Source organism: Labrus mixtus, chromosome 11 (genome assembly GCF_963584025.1).
Source record: "Labrus mixtus chromosome 11, fLabMix1.1, whole genome shotgun sequence".
NCBI lineage: Eukaryota > Metazoa > Chordata > Actinopteri > Labriformes > Labridae > Labrus > Labrus mixtus.
In genome coordinates, this window is record NC_083622.1 from 27180866 (window position 1) to 27203485 (window position 22620).

The following is a 22620-nucleotide window of genomic DNA, read 5'->3' on the forward strand; positions in this document are numbered from 1 at the left end:
GATTGATTCTGTTGACAAGTGTCTTTTTTACCCATAACGAGCAGTGATTAGGAGTACTTTCTTAAAGTGACGGGACTAATCTGAGTGCCTCCCCGGTACATAACCGGTCTGTGGGAGCCAGAATTCATGTTGGTTTGTAAGGGATCAAATACTTATTTCCTTCAATCAAATGCAAATTAATTTATAACTTTATACAATGTTTTTTTTCTGGACTTTTTTTTAATATTCTGTCTCTGTTTGTTAAAATACAGGTACCATAAAAATTATAGACCGCTCACTTCTTTGTGATTGGTCAAACTTACAAAATCAGCAGGGGATCAAATAATTATTTCCTCCACTGTCTTTGTTGCTTTTAGGCCTAACTTAGACCACCTTGCTGTTTCCTTTGAAAGTCCTGGGCAGGGGCGTGTACACACTTTTTTGACAGGGGTGGCCCAACAGGAGCACTGACTTAAGCTAGAGTGGCATTAACTATTTGTGCTCTCACACACCTACAGTATGCATTTATTTACTATTTCTGCCTCCACATATCTACTTAGGCTATTAACATGAGGGTGTTATACTGATGTTACATTCGTGTGTGAAGGTTGTTTCACCTGAGAAAATAACACAGTAGAGTGGTAAAAGTATTATATAGAAATACCAGAATACATCTTCCATTCTAAATTCTATAAGAGATATATCCCCATTCAAAAATGTAAATCTGGGCCAACAGCATTGAAATGCATCTAAAGCTACTGGCAGCGTATTCAACACTACCCCAAATAGTAGGTTTGAATTTCAGTCCGGCCCTGACTAGGCCAAATAGCCAATCATAGTCTAGGAGTATGAGCTGTCACCTTGAGAGGCCAATCAGATTTCAGGGGTGAGCCATGCTACCCAGGCCACGCCCCTGGTCCTTTGAACTTATCCAGAACAAGCAGCAACCTCAGCAGGAAGTGAAAAAAACTGCAGTACATTAAGTGTCCACTTGAGGCTGGCTGCAGAAGCCCAGGAAGTCACATACACACCCATTCACAGATGTCAGTTTTTACAGCAGAAATGAACATGTTTATGACCTGGTTCACAAAATGAAATTGGTCTGATTAGCTCAAATATCATGTTACACACTGCACATGAGGCGTCATCGACGGGCTTCCAAAGCCACCTTCGGTAACCAATGGGTGCACTTACTCAGGCTTCGCCCACTGTTATTTACAGTCTTTGATGGAGAACAACTCTTTTGGGGGGGAAAAGAACATACTTCACATTTATCATTCTCTTATCCCGCATATTCTTCTCAAGATCTGCATTCTCTGGTAAAACAATTATCTGGTCCACACATGTAAGGTTGCCTTACGTATTGTGTTTGAATAATACATGTTAACCAATGCCTGTCCTTTAGTCCCCTTTATCTTATCGTGTTTTGAATATTGTCCCCATTCTGTAAGTGGGTCACTCTGTCAAAGCAGATTTCACAGTTTCACAGGAAGTGTGTTTCATTCCCTCTATGTTCCATGAATACAGATATTGTTTTGAATAACATTTTGTTATGAGATATACATTAAGTAAGTATAGCACCTTTCAAGAGCAGACATCACAATAAAAGATCCATTATTATAACTCCCATTATGTCCTTTAAAGACCTGAAATATGGATTGAAAGTTGTGTATTTCATTCATATTTTTCAGTGCCATGTTCTTTTGTAATTGGTCATGTCATAAAAATGCATGAACTCTGTCACCATTACAGTGAGTGCACACACTTCTGACTGAATGGTACTCCATCTGCTGCAGTCCTCAGAAGCTCTGAAAGCTGGGCATGAATCCTGATTACGAAATGACTCGTGGGCTCTATGAGAGGAACTATGTCATACCTTTGTCTGTCCATACTCTGACCTGACCTAATGACACTATTTCCCTCCACTTCACTTCTTTTTGAGCCACACTGAACAAAACACACTTCAGGACCAGAGAGTAGAGATTTATTATTTTTTATTTTTTTATTCTCAGTTAAGTGGCTGGTCATGTTTTATTACACATACAATAATGAAGAGGATCTTTACATTCAACCACAGGATCCATTCAGATAAACACTACACAGCACTCACAAAGGCTCAAGCACGCACAAACAAAAGGAGAGATGAAGGCTACACTTTTCACACGCCTGCTTTACAACACATTGAGGATGTTTCCATCAGCACGGTGTTGGTGCTGAAATATTATTCTAAACCTTTTTTTATTTTCTCATAAAACTTGGAAAGAGTTAGTTTGAGAGCACCTTTTTGAAATTGTGTTTGTGTTTTTCCCACAGTGAGGAAACGCAGTGTGTTGCTTTGGTAGTGAGGAGGAAAGGCACTTGTTGTTGAGCTAGGGGTTTTTTTTGTGTGTTTTTAATGGTTGTGTAAGATACAAACAAAAGGGACAAAGAAGTGACCTAGACTACACTGAAGCAAAGAAGAGATGTCTGAATCTGGAATAATGCAACGCCAAATCTCGCCTCAGATTCAGATTATGGCAGTTTTTTAAAGCTGGAAACAGTGCAATAGAAGGGATATATATGGACAGGAAATAAGAGTGTGAAAAAAAAATTCACGTTAGAAATGACTTTTTTTTCAGTCACATTTGCATAAAATTGATTTAGAAGATTTAGAAATTATTTTTTTTTAACCATAACATCCACAGCTAGCCTCGGGCTCTTAGGACAAACATAGATCAACATTAAAGACAAGACACTTTAACCGCTAAAACACAGGAGGTTGAATAAAAACACACAATGACCACAAGGCTCTCTTAATAATGTCAAATCTGTTATCTTTCACAATACACAACTTAAAGACACACAGGTTTGTGTTTGGATTCACAGAAAAGGGTTTTTGGGGGAACGACAAAGACAAGTGCAACAAGACAGATAACCGCTCTTTACTAAACCAGAAACGACCCGGTTCTTTTCGTCCAATCAGCAAGCGGCAATGACGGTCAAGTCAGTCGGACTCTCACCGGCCGGAACCTTCACCTACTCCAGGTCTGCTTTCGGTTTAGCCACCATTTTTGTTAGAAAAGCCTCCAAAGACATCCACAGAAAACTCAAGCACATGAATCGAGAGCCATGGCAGGCGGGGGGTGGGTATAGTCGAGGTTGGGGATAGGTCGGGGGGGGATATGGGGGTGTCATTCAGGCTGCACACGTGAGCGGCTTCAGGATCACTTTCAGCAAACAGTTCACACCGATCATGATGACAGCAAAGACTCAGCACAAAGCATGCATGGACAGGGTTGGGGGGGTGGGGGGGGGGGGGAGTTGGGGGCAACAGATTGTGTCGCTATCTACCAGCCAAAAAGGGGGTGGGGAGATACTAGGGTGAGATGGGGGATTTAGCGTACATAATTAGAGTGTTATCAGAGGTAGGGAAGGGAGGGTGAGGTTAGGGTGTGACAAGATTTCCTCCTTTTCTTCCTCTTTTTTTCCCCACTTGAGTCCCGTGGTCTTGACCTTTTGCCCTCGTGCTGTTGGATGGGGGGGTTGTTGTGGGACTTCAGCGTTTGGCTGGAGAAGCACTCCTACTTCCCTGAATAACAAGACAAGACAACACACGATGAATATGAGGAGGTAAGAAGTCCTTCACGTCTGATTCTGCATTAAGGGTCTGCTCTGATGTTTCAGGAGTCCTGCTTAATGGTGTTTTTAGTCAGTTTGTGATGACAGGATAAAAGCATGTTCTGTGATCACAAAGTCTGAGCTAATGTTTTATTCACTTCACCACTGACACTGTGACATTTAATAACTTAGCTGTGAGTAATTTAACATTTCACCATAATAGGTTAGAACATATTCAAAGGTCTCAGCCAAAAAAAGAGAAAACCATTTCATCAGACTTTCGGTCATCAATTCTTAAAGCAGTAGCGATGTTTATCGGCCTGATTTTAAAGCTTTGAGTGTTTAAAAAGTTCTCCATCCAAATAATAAGAGCGGAACTTATCCCTAATAAACGTCTGAGTAGTCCATCAATATGAGCAGGTTAGCATGTTTAGCTTATCAAGCCTAAAATGATGCATAGCTATGGAGGCTGAAAGAAGAAAAAAGAAAAAATGCAAATTACATGCTAAGACTTTTTTTTAACTTGTTGAATATTTTGAGAAAGTCTGCAACCACCAGCGCCCCAGACTCTGGATTTTTAATCAAGACTGGTCAAGACCAACACTGAAAGGCTATTTTTTTGCCACATCATTACAAACTAGAAGAATAAATTCCCCTTTCTAAAAGAATGAATAACTTAATTTCATACGTAGTTTGATGTTATTATCGCCAGGTTACCGCCACAACCTTCCCAGTGTAAAATGAGTGACACGCCCCCTAAACACAAGATGATGACTTTCAGTGATATTGACAGTCTTGGCCTTGTAGCGGTCTCGCCCTGCCTTGGTCTTGGTCTTGACTTGGTCTCAATCCCTAAATGTCTTGGTCTTACACTCTGGTCTCGGGTATGCTTTGGTCTCGGTTACGGTGGTCTTGACTACAACACCACTTTCATGCAAAAGTATATCACAATATCCAGAAATCTATTTTTGACATATTTATAATAACTTGTGTTTCATGTTTTATAATTTTAACCTTAAGTCCACCTGTACTGACTGTTTGTATAGTTATGACTAAATACTTACAATATAATATTTAATACCTCACAATGTTCCCCCAGAACTTCAAAATATTCCATTTTCTTTTCATTTCTGGGTAGAATGGGCCACCATATAGTGCTTTTGTTTCCAATGGGAGGCCATACTTCATAAGCACCTCCTAAATCTTTCTTTTTATCTCCAGAAAAGTTTCTTTGTCTAAGTTTGCTCTTGCCTCATTTGTCTCTAAGATAAAGAGAAAAGAGTTGTCAAACAGTCTGAAAGGAATGTCTTATCCAGTGGCCGCAGGTAATTACATATTGTTTCACAGATATTGTAAATGTGTTTTCTCTGTGGCCTTCAGTCATTTCATCTTTTCAGAGGCAAAGACTTGTTTTCTGTCCCAAAGTTTCAGATACGACATCCGGCGTTTCTCACAAAGGCTTCTCTGACACACATTATGGTAATTCTTCCATCGCACTCTTTTACTCAGATCAAAAAAAGAGGAGCGAGAAGAAGATCAGGAAACAAAGAGCTTATACAAACGAGACAAATCTTTATGGATTGCTTGAGAAGATAATCCACATTGTCAGAAGTTTTTTTTCCCGCCCTCTTTACGCACTAACATTGGCAAGAGACTGGGCTTTTGTTCTGAGCTACTCTTTCAAACATTGCAGATGACATTCAGTATCCGACATGAAAGAGTGAAAAATTCTGCAGTTCTAGGTTTTAGATCTGCATTCGAACAGAGACAAAGAACGGAAACCAAGAGGAAGTGAATATGTGTTTGTTCTCAGTCCCATTTGGACATTAAAGCCTGTAGTGTTATATCCCTCTGTCAATGTTAATTAGCGGTATCATAGGGATGTAACATGAGCGTCCCAGAACTGTATCATCTCTGGAGCTGTTTACTCTCTTGTACTTCAGTGACAACTATTTAGCCACTACATCTGAGGGCACAGCTCTGGGGAAATTAAGCTTTCTCTCCACTGTCATTACCAACTAAACAAACAAATCTTAGGTACAGTAAGAGAGGCTGGCTAATTAGAAGCTGACAGGGGGGGGAACCTGTGGAGCGGGGAAAGCTTTAAGTCTTTTTTCATGATGTTTCAAAACAAATCAAAGGTTAAGAAGCTGCTCTCTTCATTTGAGATTCAAGCCGTCATGAATTCAGTGTTTGGAGGCAAGTGCTAATGAGTGGGATAAAGCTGAAAAGTTGGTTGAATGGTGAGCAGTTTCAAACTGAATGTTGATGTGGGAGCGTGAAAAAATGAGCAAAGAGCCATAACTTCCATTTGTGTCAAGAAGATTGTTTTTTTACATTTATCCTTGGGAGCTATGGAAGTTGTTGAGTTTGAAAAAAAAACCTAAGTTGTGGAATTACGAATTCACAGACAGAAAATAAACACACATAAATGCATTTTTTTTTTCTTATAATCCCCTCCATGAACACGACTGACTATCCATCTATTTAAACTTGAACTGTCATTGGAAGTTGCCAGTTTGTATTCACTTCCTATTTGGGAATATTTGCACATAAGTTAGAAGATGCTCGGGTTGCTGGGCTTGAAGATAGAATGGGTCAGCTCTCAATTGTAAGGTTGGTTGGATCCCTGGCTGCTACATTTCAAAGTGTTCTTGGACAAGACAATGAAACCCAAATTTTTCTCCTGAGGGTGTAGTCATCCGTGTGTGAGAGAACGATGTGATTGGTTGGCTCGTAATGGTGAGTCGGGCACTTGGCAAAGCAGCCTCTGCAATCAGTGTTCAATGTGTGAAAGGTTAAATATTACATGTAGAGTAAGAGCGTTTAAGTGGTCTAAAGCTATTAAAAAAAAGTGCACTCCATTGATATTTACCAATTTTGTCATAATGGTTCCTACATGACATCGAGTAGGTCAGAGATCGCTTTGTTTTCTTATATTTTTTCATGAACAAATGGTTAAAGTGCTGTACTTATAATGTGCTTTTCCAGTGTTGTGACCACTCAAAGTGCTTTAACACTACACATCACCAATTCACACAACAGTCATACACTAATGGCAGAGGATGCTGTGTAAAGTGCCCATCAGTATGAAATAATATGTGTGCATACATATTCACACACTGCTAGGAGCAATGTGGGGTTCAGTGTCTTGTCCGAGGACTTCGACATGTCGACTGCAGGAGCTGGGATCAAAATGCCAACTTTCCAAATCAATTACAACTGATGAGCAGCCACAAGACTTCTGAAAATGTTCACTTAAAAAATCTGTTACTTTACTTTAAACCTTGTGAGTAGCATTAATATTCTGACTATGAATATGAAATAAATGCTTAATTGCGCTAAATAACTCATTTTAAATCTCGCTGTCATTTTTTCCAGAGTAGTTGTCACTAAATATTGTTTAAATATGTTTAAATATTGTTTAAATATGTTTAAATATGTTTAAATATGTTTAAATATTGTTTAAATATGTTTAAATATGTTTAAATATTGTTTAAATATGTTTAAATATTGTTTAAATATGTTTAAATATTGTTTAAATATTTGTATATATTTGGCAATATACTTTTGTAAATCTGTCTCTACAGAGACAGTAAGACAAGCTTCAAACATACCGTAAGATTATTATAATATGATATTTAGCCCTGCATTCATTGATATTGTGTGTTTACAGTGTGATTGATGATATTGCATAAAAGTGTTATGTTGCATAAGCAGCCCATCCCGCACTTTCCAGCAGGTACAGTATGTTAGCGATAGCCCCCTGGACCCCTCAGAAGTGGATCCTTCATGTTCAGCATGATCATATCAGTACTAGCGTGAAGCTTGTTGCATGCATGATGATCAATCTTGTCTCTAAAAGCCCGTTATTATTCTACTGCTGCTCTAGTAATGAGATTAGGATGTCTTTGAAGCATTTCAAACAAATGTGGAGTGAGTTCAAGTCGAGCACTCCTCCAGCACGTATCAGTTACTCACTCTGCTGCTGATATCATCACTAAGGCAGGAGAAAGAAACAGGCGCAAAAAAGTTATTATGGAAATATTCCACTTTCAATAAGATTTCACTTCCAGAATGGAGAGGCAGAGCAAAGAGGCCTCTGGGAGATAACTCAGAAAGGGTTTAAAAAAAGAAAGTTTTTTTTTTTTTTTTTACCATTTTGAAGATCCTAGTCAGGGTTCCTTTGCCGTCACCCGCACCGCCCTTTTTGGCTTTAGCAGACTGTGACTTCTGATCGCCCTGTGAGAGGGAGGAAAGAGACTGTGTTAAAAGAGCCTCAGAGTTATTTAGCAGAGGATTAAGACAAGGCTGACCTTTTTTAAACTGAGAGACCCAGAGTTATTATCACTCAGTGAGTGAGGGTGTAAAAATGTAAGTAAAAGAAACTAAGGAGAGGAAAAGGACACACTAATAAAACATTCCTTCCACCAGCCTTCCAGGGTTTGTTCCAGAAAAACCCCACACCAAAAATTTTGGGGAAAGGTGCATTGACTACACAGTGTACGAATTATGAACTATCATTTAGAGTGTCATTTTATTCCATTTCTGGCAAGGTTTTCTTCCAAGTATTTTGTATGAATTATGTATGAGTTAGAAAGGCAAAAATACAGCAAAGTTTGGTCTAAAGACGAGTGTCTGCTCGCTTATTTTTGTGGAATTTTGGTGAAAAACTAAAAACTAAATAAAAAGAAAAGAAATTTAGACAGCAGTTTACTTTCTGAAATTTTTTGCCCATATGCTCATCTGGTTTATCCTTAAAAGCAAATGCTAATAAGTTCTTGAAATTTCTGTTTTCTGTTGTGTCTAATTGCCAATTAGTAAGCACATTTTTAGTTGAGTTTTCACAGTAATCCAATTAATTAAATGTATTTTATTTTGGCAACATTGTAAAAGATTACTGTTCAAAACGCGGATGAAAAACCAAAGGTGAAAGAAACTTACCAAAAAGTATTATTTTACTTCTTAAAAATATATAGCCCCTCATCGGCATCATTATTGTTAACTTTGAAGCCTCTCTTGTGTAGGGGTAACACTTTTATTTCTTCAATTCAAGGGCTGTGCATCATGAGTGGAAACAACTGGGTTTTAAAAGTAAAGCTACTGCATTGGTGCATTAAGCCTGCAATACTCCTAATGGCCAGTAGAGGGTTTACAAAAATATATCCATTTGCATGAGACAAGTTAAGAAAATAATCATTTTCAAATTAAATCATTAAATATTTTTCTTATGAGTTCAAGTTCTCAATCGATAGCATGATGTTAAATTGATAAATGTTTGTAATGGGTGTGGCCTCCTGTGATGACAAAGTTGATGTCATAGCAACCTTTTAACAAGAATAGGGAGGGACATAGTACCATGAATCTGACCTTTGGTCCACATATGGTGACTTGTTGTTCAGAAATCAGGCAACCAGAATCAACAAATAAAACCATAGCAACATAAAGGCTGTACATCTTTTATACCGTTTATGTCTTAATTACAAATGTATGGATTTCTCAAAAATCTGTTTGTGTTAAATCCTGTACCTCTCCTGTGCCCATGACAAACGGGCTAGATACAAGTGAAAGTAATGTTACTATATATGCAACTATATTTCATAGGTTTCAAATTCAGGGCAAAAAAAAAGGTTAATTCCCTTCCTTTCCTAGGGTGGGGCAGGGGGTCACCCTGCCCCACCCTAATCATCTTCAAATGGTCTCCACACAAGATTGTCCTTGTCTTTTACCCTCCGCTGCTTCTTGATTCAGAACAAGCACACACACTTTACACACACTCACTGGCACAGATATGAGAACCTTAAATGAGATAATGTCGCTAAATGAAGCAGTAGGCAGCCACACTTCATTCAGTCTCTGAGGAACTTTTTGAAATGAAACAAGGGTAATGAAGAGCAGAATAATGTCTGTGTTATCATGAATATACAATACATGAACATGATAGGGATAAGTCACACTGCGGAGCTGCAAAATGGGAATGGAGTATTGGAAAATGGACTTGGGTCTGAAGGAAATGAGGGCGTTATCGCTGATGTACGGTCAGATTATGGAGGCTAAAGTGCTTGATGGAGACTAAATGGACAAAGAGCCACAGGCATCACGCTCGGAGGATGTTTGAGAGGATGGCCTCAATTGTCCTATCGGTTTAATTAGGCATGATACCTGTGTCTTTGCAGATTTTTTTTTTAAACCACCTACCAGGCCTATCTTGGCTGCTAGTCCTCTCCACTGGACGTGCGGAGAGACAAGAGACAAGGACAAGAGGTAAAAGAGACAGGGGACAAATAGAAGTGTGTTTCTTACTCAGAGAAAAGGCATGGTGGGAAGGAGAAGGAGGCAGGTAGGAGGGTCCGTCCAGGGGGAAAAGGTCACAGGGTCACGGGGGGCGGAAGCAGAAGAGGAAGAGAGGGGAGGGAGGCAGAGGGAAGGAGAGAGGAGCAAGGAAGATGCTCACAAAGGAAAGAGTACAGATTAAGTGACATTCAGCAGCAAGAAAGAAAGAAAGAAATACTGTGTATGGGAAATATTCAAATAAACTTCAGTATTTAATGAACGCCTTCAAGTACTCTGCCTCTATGCTACCTATTTCAAACTTCAAGCAAAACTATTTTTGGTTTTACTCGTCTTTTGCAGTGAGTTTATATTGTCAGAAATTGATTTTGGTCTGGTTTGACTTCCACTAGTTTGATAACTGCTTCTCTTACTGTCTCTCTTGACTACTGCCATTCATATTTTTGTCAACTTGAACAAAAAAGTTCAATATTGACTGAAACATGGTATTTACTATACTGAAAGAAACTTCTTAATTTGAGCCAGAAAATAAATACGGCAAACATACAGAGGGTAATGAATTGTGAAATTATTCATTTTTACAAGAAACAAAATATGTATTGTCTGTTATTTCTTATCATTTAGTGTGTGTGTGTGTGTGTGTGTGTGTGTGTGTCTGTGTGTCTGTATAACTTTTAACTTCAAAATGAATAACAGCCGGATGAAGCAGACTCACCCTAGACTTGGGAGGGGCAGGGGACACCTGAAGACGAGTAAATGACAAAAAGTAAAACGATTTGACAGAGTTAGTGAGGGACAAGACAAAGAAGACATAGAGAGACACACAGAGGGAACACTGACAGAGACAGTAGCAACACTGCTGACGCAGACTCCTGTTTCTAGGTACTGCCAGTCCTTCACAGATGAACAGTGTTATCTTTATTACTCACGATCGTGCGGAAGAAGTGGACCACTGCGTTCTCCTGGCCCTTCTTACGTGGGGAAGTGGTGGAGGCTTTCTGAGGGGCTGGTGACAGAGCACCCCGGAAAGATCCCTGAGAAGGAAAAGAGAGAAGGAGATGAGGAAAGGAAAAGAGAGGAAAGGGGAGAAAAAAAGAACAATAGGCCTACTTGTTTAATAAATGTACGTGCTTATGCCTCAAAATAAAAATGACCGGACTCCATTCCTGAGTTCTTACTCAGGAATGGAGTCCGGTAGTCCTGGAGTATCCTCAAATACAGTTTCATCAGGATCTTTTCAACATTTTGAAATGATAAATGTGAGATTAAAAGGTTAACCACTGAGGTATCACATATTCTTCCAATTAATGAGGCGACGCCTGCGAGCGAGTTCAGGCAGTCAGCTCGAGCTGCACTGATTTCACACTTCACATGCCTCTTTCTAGACAGTCACGTGGCAACACCTCCTTCCAATTATCTGCAAGATTTCTGCTCTCTCGACCTGCACTCCTACTCAGCCCCACTACCAACCCCCCATTTTCCACCTGTAGATTTCGACTGGTGAAGTTTAAGATATCATCCCATCACTCCTCAAATGTGGGGACTGATAAGGTCAAATACAAACTAACTGCTGCACTGAATATCTGAATCGATTTTTAAAAACAAGGTGTCGGCTGATGTTAGACAGTCAGGCTCAAAAATGGTTGAACAAATTATGATACTTACCTGAACTATCAATTATGTTTCTTTTTGAGTGGAATTGTGAATGAATCTGTTTTTGGCATGTTTAGGATGGGACATTGTTTTTTTTTTTTTTTATTATTATTATGTAAGGATGTTTTGGGCACAAACTTAAGTGTTTCCCATCTGTTTCAGAATCTACATGGACTGTGTGGAAGCTAGGATTTAGTTGAACGTTTTAACCCTTTAAAAAGTATAAAGTTGGGGCGCTGGTGGCGCAGTGGTTAGTGCGCGCGCCCCATGCATGGAGGCTGTCGTCTCAAGCGGGCGGCCCGGGTTCACATCCCACCCATGGCTTCCTTCCTGCGTGTCGTTCCCTACTCTCTCTCTCCCTGATTTCCGACTCAATCCACTGTCCTATCTATCCATTAAAGGCACAAAAAGCCCAAAAATAAATCTTTAAAAGAAAGAAAAAGTATAAAGTTATATCGTAGGAAAAAGCTGCTCTGGCTATTTGCATGCTCTGACTAAAGTCACTGATATTCATTCAATCAACCGCCTCATTAACCCCTAACCCAAAAACCTCTTTGTCCACGAGTGACTAAAAACAAATTAAACAGGAACAAAGTAGGGGGTGAAGATGTCAGTATTTACTTGTCAATGACTTGATCTGAACAAAGACGACCCAGAGTTTAAAATCAGTGCAGCGAGTTCAGACTTTACAAAGGATGTGTCAGCGTGAAGGCTTAATAAAGTGATGTGCTCTGACTTTAGGCCTCCAAATGTGAAAAAAACACACTTGTGTATTAACAAAATCTTCATGCAAAATAACACGGATACATAAAAGGTGAAAGGTATAATTCTTCTAATACTGAACACCATCAACAACCTGCAGCCCACACAAGAAAAATCTAATTTCCTCCCACTCAGAATGTGCAGACTTTTCTGTTAATGTCGCCTCCTTCATTCTTCTCTGTGACCCCATTGATGTAACAGAAAAATGTATGTGTGTGTGTGTGTGTGTGTGTGTGTTTGTACCTGTGTGTGTGTGTGTGTGTGTGTTTGTACCTGTGTGTGTGTGTGTGTGTGTGTGTGTGTGTGTGTTTGTACCTGTGTGTGTGTGTGTGTGTGTGTTTGTACCTGTGTGTGTGTGTGTTTGTACCTGTGTGTGTGTGTGTGTGTGTGTGTGTGTTTGTACCTGTGTGTGTGTGTGTGTTTGTACCTGTGTGTGTGTGTGTGTGTGTGTGTGTGTGTGTGTTTGTACCTGTGTATGTGTGTGTGTTTGTACCTGTGTGTGTGTGTGTGTGTGTGTTTGTGCCTGTGTGTGTGTATGTGTGTGTGTGTTTGTGTGGATATACCTGTGTGTGTGCGGTGTGTGGTTATACCAGTATGTGTATGTGTTTGGGGAGGGGGATTGAGTGGTGGATAGGAAAACTGTTGATGACTCACAGCCATTATCTCACATCAAAGAAGCCTAGGGCAACAGAAGGGGGTGAGGGTGGGGGGGGGACTTTCACCACCACCACCATTTACGCAATCTGACAGACATGGGGTGTTAGATTTTATGTCACCTTCACTGTATTTTAAGGGTTGTTTTCTTTTCAATATCGACAAAACAACCATTAGATCAATACAGGAAAGGAAAGATAGATTAAAAAAGACGGGTTTCCAACTGGAGCACGATCCAACCACATGGATAGCTAGCTGGACAATCGTGGCGTTTTTAAAGGGTATACTGTTTCCATTCCAAAAACATAATGTCCATTGAATTTACAATGTCCACATAAACAACTATTTGAACCTTTTGAATGGGCGCACATCTACTCTCTCGGTTGCTGTGCATTGCAGGCTCTGAAAGTGCCACAGATCCCCTTTAATGATGTCCCCATGCATAAGTGTGTGTCTCCGTGTGCGTCTGTTTTTACCTCGATGTAAATGATGACAGGAAATGAAGGCAGAAATGACAGGGAGGGGAGAAAATAGGGCACCCTCAGTGGCCTTTGTTCGGTGGGAAGGAGGAAAGAAAAGGACGAGATGGGAGAGGAAATAGATGATCAAATAATGCAGGATGAGTTCTGCTGGTGCAGCCAGTTGTCTCCCTTTGATGTGAGTGAGTTCCTCCTCTATATCTCTTCTCCTCTCATCTCCCCCCCCCCTCTTATTAGAAAACTCTTTATATTTGTTTTTACATTTGAAAAAGCTGAAACATTTCCAAGATGACACCAAAGCACACCTGCAGCAGATGCCTCTAAATTTCAGGTGAATATTGCACATATTTAACGGTGGGTTCAATTAAAAGCAAATTGGGTTTTCATTAGCTCCTGGCATGATTTTAATGATGATGTAGAAATTTGGATCTTGAGCTGTGACACTGACTCATTCTGTCATTACCAAGCTGTTATATTATTACATTCCTGTTCCTAAATTAATTGGGGGTTTTGTACTAGGCAACAAGGATTCATTTAACTCCCACTTCAGTAGTCTCTTTTAAAAAAGGAGCTAACAATCATTGCTCTGTTTATAGTCAGATGAGACAGAACAGAGACAAAAAGTGAAAAGGATGTGCAGATGGACTAAAACTCTATTTAATTTGTCTATTTGCACACATTGAATCTGTATGCATTCCATGTAGGCTATACAAATAGTGTAGTGTTGTAACACCTTCCCTTTGGGTTTCAGGTTAATAGAGTTGGATTTTCTTTAGCTGGTGCTTTGTCTTGCACTGTGTCTTGAATGAAAGTGGATTTATTTTAGGATACAGACTGGATCAACACAAACATTTCTATGTAAACAAATGCCTTTAAATAAGTAGTTTTACATTCTAGGACATAACATCGTTTTTGTTGTTGAGAGTTGGAAAAGAAGTTTGATACACAACTTTCTACATTTAAAACTTAACAAGTTAGAGGTTAGCCTAGTTTAGAATAATGACTGAGTTATCTCTATCAAAAGGTAAAAGAAGTGTCCATCGTCAGGCCTTTTCTAGGCAAAGGTGTATTGAGAGCTAATTGTTAATGCTAGCTTTGCAAAATGCATACAATATGTTTATCAGTAAATTGTCTATCATGTAAGCATGTTCAGATATTCTAATTAGCAATAACAGGAGATGTGATTTGCTGTGCAAGTATTTGGTCAAAAACTGGAACATTAAAATGTTGATAAGATGTGTTACATGAAAAGCCATTGATCATTGTCCAGTGGGGAATGACGAGCTCATTGTTATCAAATGTATGGCTAGCCATCCATATGTGTATGAAACATGTCATGACGACCAATGATACAATATTGTTATTTGTGAGATATTTCAGCCTGCTCAGTAGTGATCATCTATTTAAAATGACCTACCCAACAGTCAAGTGCTGACCAGAAAACATAATGCTCAATGATTAACAAGTTGAATTATGTGTCTACAACCTGTTATTAAGGGAGCCAGGCTAGCTGTTTCCTTTCTTTTTTTAAGTCTTAATGCTAAGCTAAGCTAACAATCGTCTGGCTCCAGCTACAAATATAACAGGATGGCAATCAGGACACAGAACTAGCACTTGTCATAAAGTTCAGGTTAATCAGCTGAAGTCAGAGATCACATCATGGCCAGCATCTGCTTCATAATGGAGGATGTTTAATAATTAATCCCATGAGCGGAAGATTTGATGATTCATAGCTGAGAATCTCCATCTTCATAATGACAGAGTATTTTCATGCATCAACATCATAAAAGAAAAACAAGACTTACATTTTCCATTAACCCTGATCTATGTTGAGATATGCAGCCCATTTCCTAGTATTAGCCCTAAAGCAATGAATGAATCAGATGAAACAGCTCTTCTTTCTTTAAACAGTCACATCTAGCTATCTGCCATAGAGTCATATGGTGATCCAAACACAAATACAAAGGTGTGTGTGTGTCACAATACTTCAATGTTCCACTTAAAAGGCAATCGGGTCTTTTTGCTCACAAGATCAAACTGCTACTGGAGGCTAAAATAGCAATTATCTGTGCAGTCAGATTGAAATAATGATACAATTTTTTTTTTTTAATTACACATTTGGAACTGTATGTACATCACAACAGTTGGAGGTCAGATTTTTTTTCAAAAGAGGTGATATTTATTTTTTAATTGACTATATTTATATCAAAACAGTAATTTCAAACTGTTGTTTACTGCACTTTTTTTTTATTGAACGATGGTCATAAAAACCTTTATTCAATTAACGTAGCTTGAACTAAAGGCAACTGGACTAGGCTGAAGATCTCAAAGATATTTTACCTCTCCTCCGAAAGACCTTTTCAGTTCTGAACTAACAGGTGTACGGAGCTAGAAATATAAGCCTCTACGGCTCATTAGCATGCTAATGATCACGATCATGATCGTCACATGGGAGAATGTGACCCCAATGACCCGCATGTGATCGAGGTGTTAACGACTTTAGGCTAAACTAGGTCCACAACTCAGCTAACGACTCCCATGTGACCATCCGTGATCAGTAGCATGCTAATGATCCACACAGGGTTTTATTTCTAGCTCCCTCCACCAGCTGAAGAGGTGAAACGCCTTCAAGGTCTTCAACCAAGTCCAGTTGTGTTTGGAGCCTCGATTAACCACGACCTGGACGACTGAGAACCTATACAGACATATTCATTGAATTGTTTAGGGCACGTGTTCAAACTATAATGGGGAGAGTGCCGTTTTAGTTTCTTTCAGGAGGTTTTTCTTTGTTTTGCCAATAGGTAATTACCAAGAGAAGGTGCAAAAACCTGGACTACACTCTAATGTCCACTTGAGGCAAAAAGTCACGCCAGACGTTATATGCACACCCATTTTAAAATGCCCATTTATTTTACAGCAGAAATAAATTTGTTTACTCTTTTTTTCCAAAAAAAAGAAGGTCTGAATAGCTAATTTCTTATCGAAACATATTGAAATAAATGACCCAGATGTTTTGATGATATTAAGGTGAAGAGTTATTCACAAATAGGGTGGCATTGTAGTTGTTTGTCAGGAGGCTCCTGCTCCTCGCTCCCGTTCTGTGGCTGTTACTGGGTTGACCAAAATTAGCCTGATAAAGCATTTCCAATATGGCCACCGCCATCGATTGGCTTCCCTTCAGAAACCAATGGGTGACCTCACTGAGACTGTGTCCATGACATGTCCATGTCATTTCCAACTTCACACTTTAGTTCTGACAAAAATAGGTTTTAAATTTGAACATCCATCTGAAATTTTGCCCAAAATCAGTAATTTAATTCCGTAATACCAATGTGAGGATGGTTGTCTATTTTTCAATTTGACATGGAAAAGGTTAAAAACGAGTCTTATTATTCTGGCATGTGCTTTTATTTCATTAAAAAATAAATTACGTGATCGTTCACGGACCCCCAAATATTATTCATACACTCCCTAAAGTCTTATTAGGTTGAATGTATCTGCCTTTCTCAACCCAGGAATGAAATGCTTGAGCAATGTTTGCACTTCTCATTTCTGGAGCTCAGCAAGGGTGAGCAGGTTTCACTGTCTTCTTTCATGTGTGACTGATTAAACTGGCCTGCCGTCCCGTCTGCAGTATCACTCATTTGCAGCTTGCATCGAAATTAAATTCAAATGCATTTCCATCCAAAATCTCGTCAGTGTTTGTTTTGTGCAGTTATTGTCTGTGGCAGGGTGCCTGGCTCTAGTTGCTTGTTGGACCATCTCACCAAGTATTGAATACAAACACACTCTCAGATTGTAAATAGAAATTGAAATGAGCCAGAACAGACTGCACTCCTGAGCTGATTTCTATTTCCTTTTGTTCGCGACATAATCCTGATTTACATGATGCCACTCTTGCAAATGCAAAGTCTTTAGGCGCACTTTAAGTGACTTAAATGTGTCGATGCTTCTCTCAGATCAGTCTTAATTCATGCATGCTTGTTGTTAGGAACACAAACAATCTGTGCTCTTTTAGCGAACAAACTGAGAGGTGTTAGGTTCTCTCTTCATGTCACTTTCTGTTAAAGCGCACAAAGCAGTCTTCAGTCATCCATATCTGAGATACGAGATAAACAGCATCTCTTCTTTCCTAATATCTCTATTTTTGCAGTTTTGTTTGAGTGACTGATTGAACTCTAGAATTCATACTTGTCTTAAAGTGGATCATTTTAGAGGTAGCGGACAAACACAAACACACTGAATCACTGACTGTTAAGTTGTGCTTTGGGCTGAACTTAAAGAAAACAATCAAGTATCTTACCAAAGTATCTTACCAAAGTGGCTGGATGTTAGCAGAGAAGTTAAAACACACTTTTAAAGAAACACATGCAAGATATTGAGCCACATATGGATTAACACAAAACAAAACAAAGAGAGCGCTGAGGGTGTTGTTAAAGAGTTTTAATCAAGCAAAAAAACAAAAACAGGATCAGGTTAGGAACAGGTCATTGGTCAAAACAGTTCACAACAGATACAAACGGTCACAGGTCTCCACTGCAGAGCTGAAGGCGTTACACGACAGGGATCAGCACCGATGCACTGCTGTGTTCATCCAAGACACCATGGGTTAGACTACGGTACCAAAGAGGTTCAGTTCTGACTGTGAGCTGTTCTGCTAAAGCCTGATCTTACATACAAACAACTGATTCTTGGAATTAAACAATTAAAGAGCAAATAAAATGAAATAAAAAACCCCTCTGTTCAATAAGAGTCCTCTTTTCTGCTTGATTAGCTGCTGTTCATGCAAACGTCTATTCGCACATAATCATCCCTATAATTGAAAAATTAATCAAGTGCAGATTTCCTGCAGTTGTTTCATGTCCTGAGGCTGGAGTTTGTTGTTTTTGGCGTCATTTCACAACTTATAAAACATGTCTTATATACTATCCTTACTTTCTGGAAGAACTCAGGCTCTGGCTTTGTTTGCAAACTAAGTACATAAATCCAGAAAAGGATAGAATATAAAAAAAAACACACGAAGGAAACCTGCCAAGCATTCAAAATGACTGAAATTAGCATGCATTTCAAGATGCAACAGAAAATACAGACACAATGTTTTCCACAAATACTGCAGCCTCAACTTTAAAGAATACACTAAAAATGTCTGTGGAGAATCTGTGCACACACACAGACAGAGTCTAAGCTAAAAAATATCTGTCTTCATGCTGAATTGTTGGAAAAATATGTTTTTTTATAGCAGAAAATCAAGTGCAGGTTGTATTAATATTATTATTATTATTTGCTAGAGGCAACAGAGGTGGGGCAAACCTGTCATTCACTAGAGATGTGAACACTCCTCATTTGAAGGCAAACCCTTGGTGAATACATAAATATATATATATTTTTACATCTTTGTTTGAGTAAACTTGTCAGCAATATGGAGAGCAAAGTACAATGTTATGGCATAGAGAGACATGAAACAAATACTGCAGAAAACTGGTCACAAACCCAACGTTGAATGAGAGCGTCTCAATTTGATCGGATGAAACTTTTCCCTGAACATTTTCCAAAAGCAAAACAATATCTGATCAGCAGAAAAGGCTCAAGCAAACATTTGTAGCAAACAGTTATAGAAAATAGTTTTTTTTTCTTGAATAGTTTTTTTAAGTGACAATAAGGCTTAGGAGGATTTAATGCATATTTTCATGCTGTTGGATGTTTTCTTTTCAATCACCTTCCTATAGCACCCTGATCAGCGTTCTACTGGATACAAATGAGAGGAAAAGCTTAAAATGGAGAATATTTATGTCCACTGGTCCACCATTTGGTTTGTTGAACCACAGCAGTAATACCAAGTAATATTCCCTTTTTAAGACAGCAGTCATGGTCAAAAATAAAAACAAATATGGAGCTAAAATGCTTCTTCTTGAAAGCATAGCAGGCTTCGGCCTTTAGCTTGAGTGCTGTCAGAATAATCAATATTTCAATGCATGTTTGCTGTAAACGGCTCTGAATTTGGAGTTAAGAGTTTCATTTCCATTTCATCACCACCTCCAGGGGGCACCACAGAGTGCATAGCTCATTGTGTGGACATGGGGTGGAACCAACAGACCTGCAGTCTGGTTCTTAACAGCTCTGTCGAGAGTGCCAATCATCATGTCTGAATTTGGTCCCAGGCTGTCTACACGGTTTGATACACTGGAGGGCAAATGTAATATTCCCTCCCACAACCAAACATGGACACTAAAACTGCATGGGAATGCACGTTTGTAGATAAAGACGGCCTGATTTGTGAGTTTTTGAAATGAACATTATGTCAAAATGAAGATTTCTTAATAAAAAACGACAGAACGATGTTAATCAAGACTAAAGCAGGCTTAAATAATGACTTGTCTGCAGGATAATTAAAATCATTTTCTTACTTTGCAGACTCTTGAATATATTCCCCAACAGAGGATGATACTATGCTCAGACTCTTATTTCTCTTTGATCATATATGTAATCTTAAAAAGTGACTTAGCAGACTGCTTCAACGTGCAAACAGTATTGAGGTACCTCCCTGTGTTTTTAAAAGAAGTAGTATGAACTCTTTGCAGAGTATCTAATGGATCAATAAACCACTTTCACATCTTAATGATATTGGCAACTCTCACATTTTCATCATCATCATTAAGGGAAGTACCAGAACTGAGACACTGAAACTCCAGTTTGACGAATGTTCCAATAAAACAAACTGCAAAGCAGCAGCAACGAGAGCAATTCCACCAAATCACATCCACAACAGATACATTAAATAGAACGGAAAGAAATATATGCTACTTAATGTCAGTACCGTCAAAAGAAAAAAACAAAAAAAACAATGCAATATAGAAATGTATCTCTTACGGATTCAAAATCACAGCCTCTTTGTAATAGAAAATAAAGCACAGAACAAACCCCACCCAAAGCCATCATCCAGTGAATATTCAAAGCCTTTCAGCCAGTCTTTGGGAATCACAGGACAACGTCAGACTTCGGTTCACCATAAGAACAACGTGAAAACCCAACACAAATCTATATGACAAATATGTTGCAACTAATTCTTACAAGATTAAACGATCAGAAGTAAAAAAAAAAAAGAAAAAAAAAGTGGTTCTGGGAGCAAATCAGCAGAATGAACTGAGATAGATGAGAAGGGTGGAGTTTTCACCTCCACTCTCCTTGCTTCCTCACCTTGCTCTTCCTCTTCTTGTCCCCTCCAAAGAAGTTTCCAATCTGGTCCAGGAGGCCAGGGTTCTTCTTCCTCCTGCCCAGCCCGAAGGCGGCCTGTGCGGAGCTGCTTGCGGATGCCATGGTGGTAGTAGTGGTTGGTAGTATTTTTTTTTATTTGTCAAATGTGGGGTTCTTGTCTCTCCCGTAAATGAGAGAGCAAAAGACAGAGGAGGGATGAGAGAAAAGAAAGGGAGGGAGGGACACAAAAAAAGCTAGCCTAATCTAGGTCCTGTTCAGGGTTATCCGACCCGCACTCTGAAGCCGCTCCGCTGTGCTCCTGGATGGTCTGTAGCTCGTCCGATTCAGAGGGTCGCTCTTTGAAGGTGTTGTCCTCTCGGCCCGGGGCATCTCGGGAGAAGAGGCGGACCAGGTGGGGGCGTGGCGTGGCAGCGTCAGGGTCGGCTGTGTTGGAGTCGGTCCAAGGCTGGCGGGGGCCCTCAGCGCCCGTGGAGTCAGTCACCGCCGGCTTCTCCGAGACGCAGCCATTGTTCTGGTTCGCATCTGCCTCACCCAGGCCTGCGCAGAAACAACAAGGGTCATCTATGGGCTCGGGCCTGCATGGCACACAACAAACCGCAGCAGCACAAAGGGCTCTTTTGACGAGGCAGTGCCCTTCCTGCTGCAGCGGACACCAGCAGAGCTAACTTTTAACTTCATTTAATCGTACCTGCTCTACAGGGAACAGGGGAAATGTGCCATTAAAGACACTGTATAGGTGTTTATTCCTGAGTAGTGTTTGGTCTCTGAGGCCACCCTCTGTTTCTCTGGGGCAGAGTTAAGAGTGAAAACAGTGATGTAGCAGGTGTGCTAACAATTCCCAACTCAATTTAATGCATTAGACTGCTTACAAGAAGCATTTATTCTTTATATTGGGTTACACAGGTTCACAAGTTAAGCTTCTTCAAGATGATACTGACCTAAATCTATCTGACATTTTAATGCTGCACCATCTTTGCAAATGGAAAAAAAAACCCAGCTGTTTCTCTAACATGCACTTTGACAGCTATCCATTTAGTTAGCCAGCTCCCACTGCAGAGGACATCCAGTGCATTCCTGTCTCCAAAAACAATATACACACTGTACTAGCAGAAATGGTGTAGCACTACACCAGCGAATCTGCATGCTAATAATGGCTGAAAACAGAGGCCGTTTGTCAGAGCTGCATAGTTATTACAGAGAGACAAAGGGCCCAGTGTCACTAAAATAACTCCTATAAGTATGGATTTTCAACCCAATGCACGGTGTCACTTATCTGATTCGAGGCCTCAGACTCAGAGCAACCGGGCGACTTTCCCTGGGTGCAGAGCAAATGGTACCATGAAGAAGTTAATTAGAGTCTAAAATTGAATTCACGCAAATAACATGTCAGCATAATAATCTTTCATTATTTGGTCGGATGATCCTCAAACTTGTGTATCACACATTATACTGTACTAGATAGAAGATTGGGTTGCAAATATGACTGTTGAGAAGGAGACTAATTTTAGCTCTCTTGGGAAGGAGACCTGAGAAGGCCATGCCTGTCTGCACACATCATTCTTATAAAATATATTACATCTATGCCTCAGTCAGAGCTATGTTCATATTTGTTCATCCTGTGGGATGATATGATTCTCCGTCTTGCCAGACTGGTACCATCAGTAGTATTTTTTAAATCAGAAATACAATTTTCAGACAAGAAAAACACTTAAGTAGTATGCTTTTTTAAATGACTTGGCCATAAAGAGTATTTCATAGAAAACAATTTAGCTGAATGGTCCATCATCCCAGTACCTTGAACTATTCAGCCTGGATGAACACACGTTGCACTGCTGCAAAAGGAGCCATTAAATTCTCACTCTGTGTTTCACGTCCTGGTGATTATATTCCTGTCACCTTGAAAAAAGATTTTTGAAAGGCCACTAAAGTCGTCATTGTAATTATTATTGCAGATTAACAGCTGCTCTAAGGCAGATGTCGGATTAATCTCATC

At 39.6% G+C, this 22620-nt stretch overlaps 2 protein-coding genes across 9 annotated transcripts in view; both read right to left on the reverse strand.

The window, feature by feature from the left end:
• Window positions 1–1956: 1956 nt before the first annotated feature.
• On the reverse strand, window positions 1957–20880 carry LOC132984347 (myelin basic protein-like). 8 transcript variants are annotated; one of them, XM_061051149.1, is made up of 7 exons: window positions 20610–20880; window positions 10797–10901; window positions 10583–10609; window positions 9775–9804; window positions 7735–7818; window positions 7558–7576; window positions 1957–3547 (listed from the first exon to the last, which is right to left on the reverse strand). In XM_061051149.1, the coding sequence occupies exons 1-6, from the start codon at window positions 20727–20729 to the stop codon at window positions 7574–7576; spliced, it is 369 nt and encodes a 122-aa protein (XP_060907132.1). In that variant the 5' UTR covers window positions 20730–20880; the 3' UTR covers window positions 1957–3547; window positions 7558–7573. The 8 variants fall into 8 exon arrangements, with proteins under 8 accessions (XP_060907132.1, XP_060907137.1, XP_060907136.1 ...); XM_061051154.1 differs by lacking the exon at window positions 9775–9804 and having other exon boundaries at window positions 7735–7809; XM_061051153.1 differs by lacking the exon at window positions 9775–9804.
• Window positions 20866–22620, reverse strand: part of LOC132984346 (myelin basic protein-like) — a 49153-nt gene continuing 47398 nt past the window's right edge. Inside the window, exon 4 of the mRNA XM_061051147.1 lies at window positions 20866–21164. Within this exon, the coding sequence (XP_060907130.1) occupies window positions 20866–21164 (299 nt within the window). The remainder of the gene's footprint in view (window positions 21165–22620) is intronic.

Excerpts from the sequence above, each read along its gene's own strand:
- LOC132984347 (XM_061051148.1), bottom strand. The coding sequence starts at position 20,729 with ATGGCATCCGCAAGCAGCTCCGCACAGGCCGCCTTCGGGCTGGGCAGG. Across the intron at positions 7,819-9,774 it reads TAGCAGCCAAGATAGGCCTG|GGCGATCAGAAGTCACAGTC; the intron begins GTAGGTGGTTTA and ends TCCCTCTCACAG. Across the intron at positions 3,548-7,734 it reads TGACTAGGATCTTCAAAATG|GGAAGTAGGAGTGCTTCTCC; the intron begins GTAAAAAAAAAA and ends CTTGTTATTCAG.